Raw genomic sequence first — 10372 nt, forward strand, 5'->3', positions numbered from 1 at the left:
TCTAATTTGCTTATTATTCTATGAATAGATTGTAAATATATCTAGTAAAAAATAAAAAATAAAATCATTTTATTATGTATTATTATTATTATTTGATATGTTGATAGGCCGATGTGGGGGGGGCATGGCCCACTGGCCCCCTCATGGCTACGCCACTGACCTAAGAGGTAACCTAGTATACAATACTATAATATTATGTATTTCCCAAATGGAATACGGATAAATAATATATATTGGTCAGGTTATTATATTGATTAATTAGTACCTACAAATTGTATTTTTAATGTATGGTATTTTATTTTTTGTATTTAATCAATGGTTGAGTGAATCGACTTTTTATTTATTATATGTATATATATTATGTATAGGAACAGTAAAAGATGTTCAGATTATATATAAGTATATTAAACTAAACAAAAAAAATGTAAGTAATAACTTATTTAAGCTATTACTTACATTTTTTTAAAATATATTTTTAATTAATTTATAATTTAATATTGATATTGCAGAATATTGAGTACCTATACAATTTAAATATCATGAAATAACGTGTTGGTAATTATTGAAATATGAGATTGATCTAGAATGTTCGCGGGCTTTCCTACGTATCGACTATCGATGTTCGGCCCGTTAGGCGTTCGGGTACATGTTATAACTTCTATGTAAAACTCATATCCGCAATAATAGACAGTAGACGCCTGCAGCGCAGCTAAGTGGCGACTGACGATAGTGACTAATGACTAAATGATTAATTTATTATTGTAAGAACAAACTATTATTTGAAATTCGAATACGACTATCAAGTATCAGCGCCCCAGCCCCCAGCGGCTTTCCTGTGCGGACACGGGACAGTGTGAGTTTTCGAATGTTCGTGTGTTTTCTGTGTTCGACGTTCGTCACTAATCCTTCTCCTCCAACTAATTATTATTAATTTTCTATTGATATTCCCTTGGATACTGGAATACTGGATAGTTATTACTTATTAGTTTACTCTGTTCTACGCAAATTGTCAAGTCTACGCTCAGCTGCCTGTTCTTTGTTACAAGTAAGTATACTATTTTAATATTATAACATTAATATACTGCCGTCATAAGCAAAAACGCCGTAAGTCCCAAAAAAGTATAAAGTAATTTTTTTTAATTTATAAATTTACTGAAAAATAATATATTTGTTTTGTATATATTGGGGAGAATGTTGTACCGGCACCATTCTTATTTAAAAAATTCTAGTACCTTCAATTTTGAATATTAAATGTTCATTTTTACTATTCATTTAGACAATATACATAAGTATATGGTAATTTTTTTTAAAGCCACAATATCAATTATTTTTAAAATTAAAATTTGTTTTTTAAAAACACAAAAAATGGTCCAAGGTACAACATGTATTGTACCTTGGTATTTGGTGTATTGTACCTTGGTTGCATTGAAATTTGCATAGGTACTTAATTTCAAAAATAATTTTATATTATGTATTTGATTAGTTATAAATATCTAGTTATTATTTATATTAATTATATAAATATATTTATTATTATTTATTATTATTTATAGATAACTAGGTACCTATAACAATACACAATAATTAGAAAAGTAGATAATAAATAAATTTCAGTCTCATGTTAACTCTTAAGTCTTTATATCTTTTATAATAAACAAAATGAAAACAAAATAAAATTAGGTATCTTCCTAGACAATAACAATGACAATATAATAACAACTTTTAGTCTTAAAAATAGCCTTCTTGCTATAATAAGAATTTTGTAATTATTTTAACTATAATGGTTAGTTAATAAAGTAAATAAAACAGTAAAAATAAACAACAACTTTTAATTAATACTTAATAGGTAATAGTTTAACTCTTTCAGTCTTAAATAAACTTATAGAAACAGTTTTTTTTTAAATTAAAAGTAAATTAATTGAACACTTTTTAAACCCTAATTATGTCTTATCATATTGTATTATAACTTGTAACTACCTACTAAAATATTTTTTTAAAAACAAACTGAACATAATATTATTAGAAATAGGTATTTCATTATGTATGTCAGCCAAGAATATAAGAAGAAAAGTCAATTGAAAATGAAATTTGTGTAATTTGACGTTCAGAACCACCATTTAGTATTGGCAATGGTAGTTTCCTCACTATTTCATTATCTGTTACCTCATCATGATCCATTACCATGATCTTTACCATCAATAAATTTGTTGCCACTTGTCTTATGAAAATAATTGATGATATAATTGCTACCTACTACATCAACAATTTCAGCCACATATAGTGAAGACATCTTTTTTTCCCTCTAACTTTAATGAGAATGAAATTACCTTGTTTAATTTTGGTTCTGAGTAAATAGTCTTCTTCTCTTTGATCTTTTTCCATCTCAACAATTACTATCTAAAGATTTACAAATTATATATATATCTAAAGAAAAAAAAAATAAAAAAAAATAAAATAAATATACAATAATTATAAAATTATATTTTCCAAGTACCTACTTACCTACATTTGGTAGTTTCAAATTTTTTTTTTAAATAAAATGTTTTAACAACTTACATTATCAGGGACATTATCTAGGTATTTATAATGTATTTTATCCTAACAATAAACAAAAATTTTTTTTTTTTTTTCAAATTAGGATAACATTTTTTTCAAAAATTACTAAAAATGATACCGTATCGAAAAAAAATATCATTGAGTAGCCGCTCTAAAAGAAGACGTATAGCAGAAGAGGTAGAATATAGTAAGACATCATTACCTCAACTAGAGAATAATACAATTTTTCCGACATCAAATATAAATTTATTGGTTGAAAATCCAATCACTGAGTTTGATCCTAATCGTTATAATAATGTTGCAATGACATCAACTGATAACACACAAGCCGAAAAATCTATTGAAAATGTAATAGTTTCTAATAATCGCGTATCAGATTCAGTCCAAATTCTAAATAATTTACTAGACCCAGAAAGTTCACCTACAATAGAAGAAAGTTTTCTCTCATTTAATGAAACCTCACAGTGTGATGAAATATTTAATACTAGATTAAACTTAAGAAAATGGGCGGTAGATTATAATATACCTCAACATGCTTTAAATGGGTTACTTTCTATGTTAAAACAACATAAATGTTTTAAATCATTACCAAAAGACTCTAGAACTTTGATGCAAAACATTACAAAAAATACATCAAATTTTTATACAATTAATCCAGGTTTATATTATCATTTTGGTGTGGAAAATGGAATCAAACTAAATATATATAGATGTTTAGAAAGTGATATCATTGAACTTGTTATTGGTATAGATGGGCTACCTTTATTCAAAAGTAGTTCTGACCAGTTTTGGCCCATATTAGCGTACATTCATTCAAATGGTTCTGTATTCCCAATAGGAATCTATTATGGAAAAGAAAAGCCATCTGATAGTAATCATTTTTTGTCTTATTTTATTGATGAACTAAAGTTGTTAGTTCAAAATGGGATTGAAATCGACAACAAAGTATATGGTGTAAGTGTACGTGTATTTTGCTGTGACGCACCTGCAAAGTCATATATTTTAAAAATTAAAGGTCACTCTGGCTTTTATTCTTGTTCAAGATGTGAACAAGAAGGCAAGTATTTACTTAAACGTGTTTGTTTTCCATATTTGAAACCTGAAAGTCGTCCATGTAAACGCACACACAGCAATTATTTAACAAAATCAGGTGAAGACCATCATGTTGGGGATTTATCAATAGTAGCTTCAGTGCCCAATTTTGATGTTGTAAATGATTTTTCTTTAGATTACTTACATTTAGTATGTTTGGGTACAGTTCGAAAACTGATACACTTGTGGATTAAAGGCCCAGTCAGAGTTCGATATCCATCTTGGAAAATCAACAAAATATCTGTATTACTCAATGAAATTAAAATCAATTGTCCAAGTGAAATTGCTAGAAAACCTAGAGGATTAGATCAAGTAAATCGATGGAAAGGAACTGAGTTTCGCACTTTTTTGTTATACGTTGGTACTGTTGTTTCTAAATCAGTTTTATCTAAAGTTCACTGGAATCATTTTTTTCATCTGAATATATCAATGATTATATTGTTAAGTCCTGAATATGCTCAATACTTAGATTTGGCTCGTCAATTATTGGATAGTTTTGTTGAGCATTTTGAAAGAATATATGGTCGTCACTTAATATCGCACAATATACATGGACTTTTGCATTTATGTGATGATTATGCCAAATTCGGTCCATTGGATCAGTGTTCTACTTTTCCATTTGAAAATTATATGGGTGTTTTAAAGAATATGATACGAAAACCTCATAAGCCATTAGAACAAATTGTAAATAGATATAACGAGAAAACAAGTGTTCCAAAACCCATAGATATAAATCAAGATAAATTTCATCTTTCTGGTCCCCATTGCAATGGACCAAAACTTGAAAGTACTACAAGATATTCTCAATTTAAGGTTCTTAAATCAAAAAATGCCATTATTAAATCACACATCGAAGCTGATTCTTATCTCTTAACATCAAATAAAAAAATAGTCAAAGTTTTTAACATCATTCAAACTGAACATAGTGATATTTTATTAATATGCAAGCAATTCAAACATTACAAATTATTATTTAATAAACCAATTAAGTCGTCATTGTTAGATATTTATGTTGTCAATGAATTATCTGAAGATTTAATTGTGTTAAACATTAATTACATTAAAAAAAAAGTATTTCTTATTCCTTCAAATAACTACTTGATTGCTTTACCGATTGCTTTATAATTAATTCATTCATTGATTTCATAATTTTTTTTTTTTTTGTAGATTTTTAATTATTAATAAGTACTTAATAATTATTATTACATTTTACCTATAGGTATTATTTTATTTATTTTATTTATTTTATTAATTTTAACTATATACATATATTATACATTTGGTACTAATTATTGAAGTAGGTAAATAGTATCTGTAGAAAAAATACTTGTACATTAACTTTTATTATATTTCATAATATTTAATTACAATAAACATACTTTTAACATACTATGTTTTTTAATTATAAACACAGATATTAATAAATAGTTTTAACTTGATTGGATAGTATATTTTCATCAGCAAGCTATGAATTATAATATTTGGTCTGGACAACGTAGGGCAGGAAAGCTAGTATATAACATAAATATGTATATATATATATATATTTCTTTATATATCTGCCAATATTAACAAGTTTGTTTTTAATAGCTTCCAAATGTGGTCGGTTGTAAACATTAAAAATGACAACTCTGTTGAAACAGTACCATCTTTTTGGATGAAAAAAGATAAATGTGCCTGGCCGAAAAAGAATCCCACAATGTTCATTAAACGTAGGATATTACCTAATAAATTTGATTTTGAATATCTGGATGCAAGAAAAATAGGCAAGGACTATGGTAAGAATTCTAAAAATTAATTATTTTTATGTTTATTATAATATAATCTTGTTAAAACGTAAACATAATATTTTAATTATAAAATATATACACTACTTTATAGGTAATATACTTGAAGCTAAGAGGAAAACAATACAAGCTCAAGATAATTCAAATCTGTCATCCGCCAATGAAGGCAATGGAGAACTGCTTACTAGACAGCAAAAGATTAAGAAAAAGTTTTTAGAAGTAGAAAATAAAAAAAAATCCAATGCTTTGTGGGATGACATCAGATCAGATACTAGTTAGTAATTTATTATTTTGTATTTTGTATATTTATATCACGGAATTATTAAAATAATATATTATTTATCTGCAAGACTTAATAAAAACATTATATTTTAGACTCATCTGATGATCATGGTTATGATGAAGACAAAGATCCTCCATATTCAATATCTAAAATGAAGGTTCTTGGTAAGATATTCAATAATGAGTAATATTATGCTTGTTCTAATAATCACTATTTTAGTAAATTCAATCTCATTATATAATTTAAATAAAATCATAAGTACCTATTATTTTAAGATACAATAACTATGTGTTCCTCATTCTACAATATTAAGTATATTATAATAGGTTATATACATTTCCTCCAGTTATTAAAATTTACAAAAATATTAATATTTTACCTTTTATACTTATAATGAATCATCTTACAGGGACTCCACCTTCTGGGAATAAATGTTCAGCTAATACTATCGAAAGTGATGATACTAACAATTTAACTCATTCGTATCCAGGAACATATAAAAGAAAATTAGAATTTAGCAATAAATGCAAATCTTTAAGTCCAAAATTAAATTCTTCTACAACAGTCGGTATGCCATTCTATAACAAATATTTTTATACATAGTTTATCAGTTTAATAATAATAATTTAATACATTGTATTTATTATTTCTAAGAAAAAGAAAATGATTTATTCTATGATACAAATCATGAGATACTAGTTACATCTGCATCCCCGTTCAAGGTAACTACTTCATCAAATGCTCCTGCTATTACTAAAGATATTGTTACTGAGATGTCTGGTAAGTTTAATTGACTAACATTCAATATTTACTGATCATACCTAAATAGAAATATTTTCACACTTTAAACTAATGGCCTCCTTATTATTGCCTAGATACTGTAAACAAAATCAACAGAACCACACTCAACATCTGGTATGAGGTTAAAACTTTCAGTGAAAGACTCGAGAAATTAGAAAACACTATTTCTTCAACAAAAAATCCAGAGGTTGATGGAATTATGGCAGTTACAGATGAGTTTTTTGACATTCTTTATAAATTGCCACTGGAATCTGAAGAAGAACTGGAAAGTTTTGAGATAAAATTATTGGACGATAATATTAAAAAAAAAATGGTAAAATTACATAATATTGGCAAATATTTTATAAATTAACTATTGTGGAAGAAATATGTACACTAAATTATCTTAAAATAATAGAGTATTTGTCATCATTTTATCAATGATTAGTATTTAAATTTAAAATTCAAAATCTGTCATTAGTCATAACTGTTAAAATTATAATATATAGTAATAATTATCATGTGTACTTAAGAGGACATTATACCCTTGTCCCCGTCTTACTAACACATAATATATCAAAATTAGTGAGTTATGAGTATTTTTAAATATTAATATTTTTCATACTCCATTTAAAAATTAAAATATCTTATAACTACTGAAACAACACACGTAATATTCTTGCATTTAAGTTTGATAATGAGTCAATTCACTCTTAATATTTAAGCAAACAACTTAAAATTAGAACTGCTGGACGTATATTTTTTATATATTATGTGTTAGTAAGACGGTGACAACATATTGGTCACGTAGGTACAATATGTCCTCTTAATAGTATATACACTAAACCAAACTGAAATTTTTTCATAGCACTCAAAAGTATCTTAAAAAATATTTGTGATGGACTGCAGTCTGTGAGTGTATACGTTTTATAGTAAATTTATACATTTTATAATAATATGTATTTGAATGTATTGAACATATACATTGCACTAAAGTATATGAGAAATATAGTAAAGCATCCTTATAACCATTACATTTATTAATTCTTGCTATTATAGATAGTTAATTTGCATTTTTTGAAAAATATGTTTCTTACAGATGTCTGAATTATCACGGATTGTACGTCCAACTCTACAAAGCACTATAAGGGCCATGCTAAGATTCCTGTTTACAGATTCCTTATTGATGAATTATAGCTATAAGGGTCAAAAAAAGAAAAAGATTTTCTCCACATTAGTTGTTTGCTCATTAATCTTCAGTAAGTTTATGGATTTATATAATTTTAAAACATATTATATTAACTATGTTATATTCAAAATGAGATCAGTACTGGGCAGTTAACTTATCGGGAAAAGACATTTAAATGTTCCCATCTGCTACTGATTTCATTTTTGGTAGAGCGTTTAAAAATTTAAAAAAAAACAACATGTAATATACCTTAATATATTTATTCATTTTAATGTTTTCAGGTTCATAAAAAAAGATTGAAAAATTTAAAAACAGCAATACCATCGATATCGAAGTACCTATTAAAGTGTTTATTGCTGGTGCCAAGTTTAGGTCAAAAAAACCAAACAATGACACTACAATAGAGACAGCTCATCATCAATCTAATTAATTTTAAATTTAGGATTTCACAATAATATTTTTCAGAGATACTCTCATATTATGTTACTTACTTTAATATTTTATTCAATTAAATAAAAATAACATGCATTGTATTAAATTTAGCAGAACAATAAATAACACTTATATACTAGTAATTAACCAATATTTTTGATTTGACTTTTTTCCTGCCCTGGTAAAAATATATTTATTATACACATGTATTGTTGTAGTCTTATTTTTTAGTGTGTACTGATTATTAATAACATATGTTATTATTTATAACATATATATGATTAACTTACATTTCAAAGCCTAAACTTTTCATCATAATTTATAACCAGTAGTATTAAAAATTGAAAAGAGAAGGTTGTAAATGGGGCTTTCTTTCTTGATTCTACTTATTGATATATATAATCCACAATATGGTTGTGGTGAGCGTCACCAATGTTATAACAAAATAATACTTTTCTTATGGTGTTTAAATAATAGCAGTATTAACTGGTGCATTTAAGTTTAAACTATTAGTATATGTGTATAAATATTAATTAAAAATTGTTTTGTTATTGATATAATAATTATTATTTATTAAAAAAACAATTCATTATTAATATATAATTTATTATCATTTTATAAATAACAATTTTACAGTGTTATATCAGATACCATATTATTTTATTGGTATTATACATTTTACATTATACTATATTGCGAGTATCGCTATTAATATATTATTATTTTATCATTATTTATAAAAATATTATATTGATGTCACAAAAAAAATATTTGATTGATAATACGAAAAAAATATTTTATAATATTATTTTTCAATTAATATATTAATGTAACTCTTGTGGCCAAAAAATATTCATAAGACATCATTTTGACATTTTTCAAATCAAAAAATAAGTTAAAAAAAATGTTTTTCTAATCATATTATTATGAGAATGATATTTTTAAAACATAAAAAAAATAATTCTTTGCTATCTGGGGAAGTGAGGTGTGGATGGTGGATTGAAGTGCCAGCTGATGTTCCGCGCTGTGAGAAAGCTTCTACACTTTTCCTGGTGTTCAGCGGATTGCGTGAATTGATCAACTGTTTCAAACAACTTGGAGGCGCCTACAAAGTTGGTTCCACAGTCACTGTGTATCTGTTGTATTGGGCCTCGGCGTGAAATAAAACGACTAAAGGCCATCAGAAAAGTCTCAGTGGACAAGTCTGAGGCGAGTTCAAGATGTAGCGCTTTGGTTGCCATGCAGACGAAGAGGCATATGTATGCTTGGCATGGTACAGTGCTGCGCGTTGTTGATGGTTTTAACATGATTGGACCAGCGTAGTCGACCCCGACTGCGGTGAATGGCTTTATTTGCTGTAAACGGAATTTTGGCAAATTTCCCATTACGGGCTGGACTCCTCGAGGACGAGTTCTGTAGCAGGCAATACAGTGACGTAAACGAGATTTAATAACTTGACGACTGGCTACAATCCAATACTGTTGCTGGATGATGGATTGTAGTGTTGTAGCCCCCGGGTGCTTGTGCTGACGATGGGTGTCGTCAATTAGCAAGTGAGTAAATCGATGTGTCCTCGGGAGAAGACTAGGGTGCTTCTGCTCACACGGAAGATCAGCGTGAACCAGACGACCTCCAACTCGTAGAATTCCACGGTTGTCAACAAATGGATTCAAGCCACGTAACTTGCTAACACCTTTGTGAGTAGGATCGCGGAGTTGCGTAAGTTCGTCACCGAACGCTTGGCTTTGTACGGCGAGTATAATGACCTCCAGTGCGTTACTTAGTTCGGTGGTTGATGGGTCGATTCTGTCGGGTTTGATGTTCGCAAAGACCCGTTTACAATATGCGATGATGCGAATGATCTTTTGTAATGACGAAAATCGACAGAAGAGACGGTCGAAAATGGTGTTGGTCCGGGTTGTCACGAGGACTGTGGGTCGTGCTTCAAGGTCTGTGACGGCCGTAGCAGAACATAAGGGCCATGTATTGTGATCTTGAACCAGGAACGCAGGTCCATTCCACCACATTGGATGTTTCAGGAGTTCAGTAGGGTAGAGTCCACGATACGCGCAGTCTACCGGATTTTCGCTGGTTGGAACATATCGCCAGAGTGATGGTGGTGTGAGGCTCTGGATCTGGCTGGTTCTGTTTGCAATAAACGTAGCCCATCGATGTGGAGATGATTGAATCCAGGCGAGAGTGGTCGTTGAATCAGTCCAGGCGTGCATGGCGTTGATGGAAAGTAGTTGTTTG

General features: G+C 28.4%; 2 protein-coding genes across 2 annotated transcripts; one reads left to right on the plus strand and one right to left on the minus strand.

The window, feature by feature from the left end:
- Window positions 1-548: 548 nt before the first annotated feature.
- Window positions 549-8290, plus strand: LOC111028940. Its single transcript, XM_022307739.1, has 9 exons — window positions 549-1045; window positions 5239-5426; window positions 5530-5709; window positions 5811-5882; window positions 6128-6286; window positions 6373-6498; window positions 6594-6832; window positions 7598-7757; window positions 7969-8290. The coding sequence occupies exons 2-9, from the start codon at window positions 5246-5248 to the stop codon at window positions 7974-7976; spliced, it is 1125 nt and encodes a 374-aa protein (XP_022163431.1). The 5' UTR covers window positions 549-1045; window positions 5239-5245; the 3' UTR covers window positions 7977-8290.
- Window positions 8291-9087: 797 nt separating this feature from the next.
- On the minus strand, window positions 9088-10347 carry LOC111028939. Its single transcript, XM_022307737.1, has one exon. The coding sequence runs from the start codon at window positions 10345-10347 to the stop codon at window positions 9088-9090; it is 1260 nt and encodes a 419-aa protein (XP_022163429.1).
- Window positions 10348-10372: the final 25 nt, after the last annotated feature.

Source organism: Myzus persicae, unplaced genomic scaffold (assembly GCF_001856785.1).
Source record: "Myzus persicae strain clone G006 unplaced genomic scaffold, MPER_G0061.0, whole genome shotgun sequence".
In the NCBI taxonomy this organism is placed as follows: domain Eukaryota; kingdom Metazoa; phylum Arthropoda; class Insecta; order Hemiptera; family Aphididae; genus Myzus; species Myzus persicae.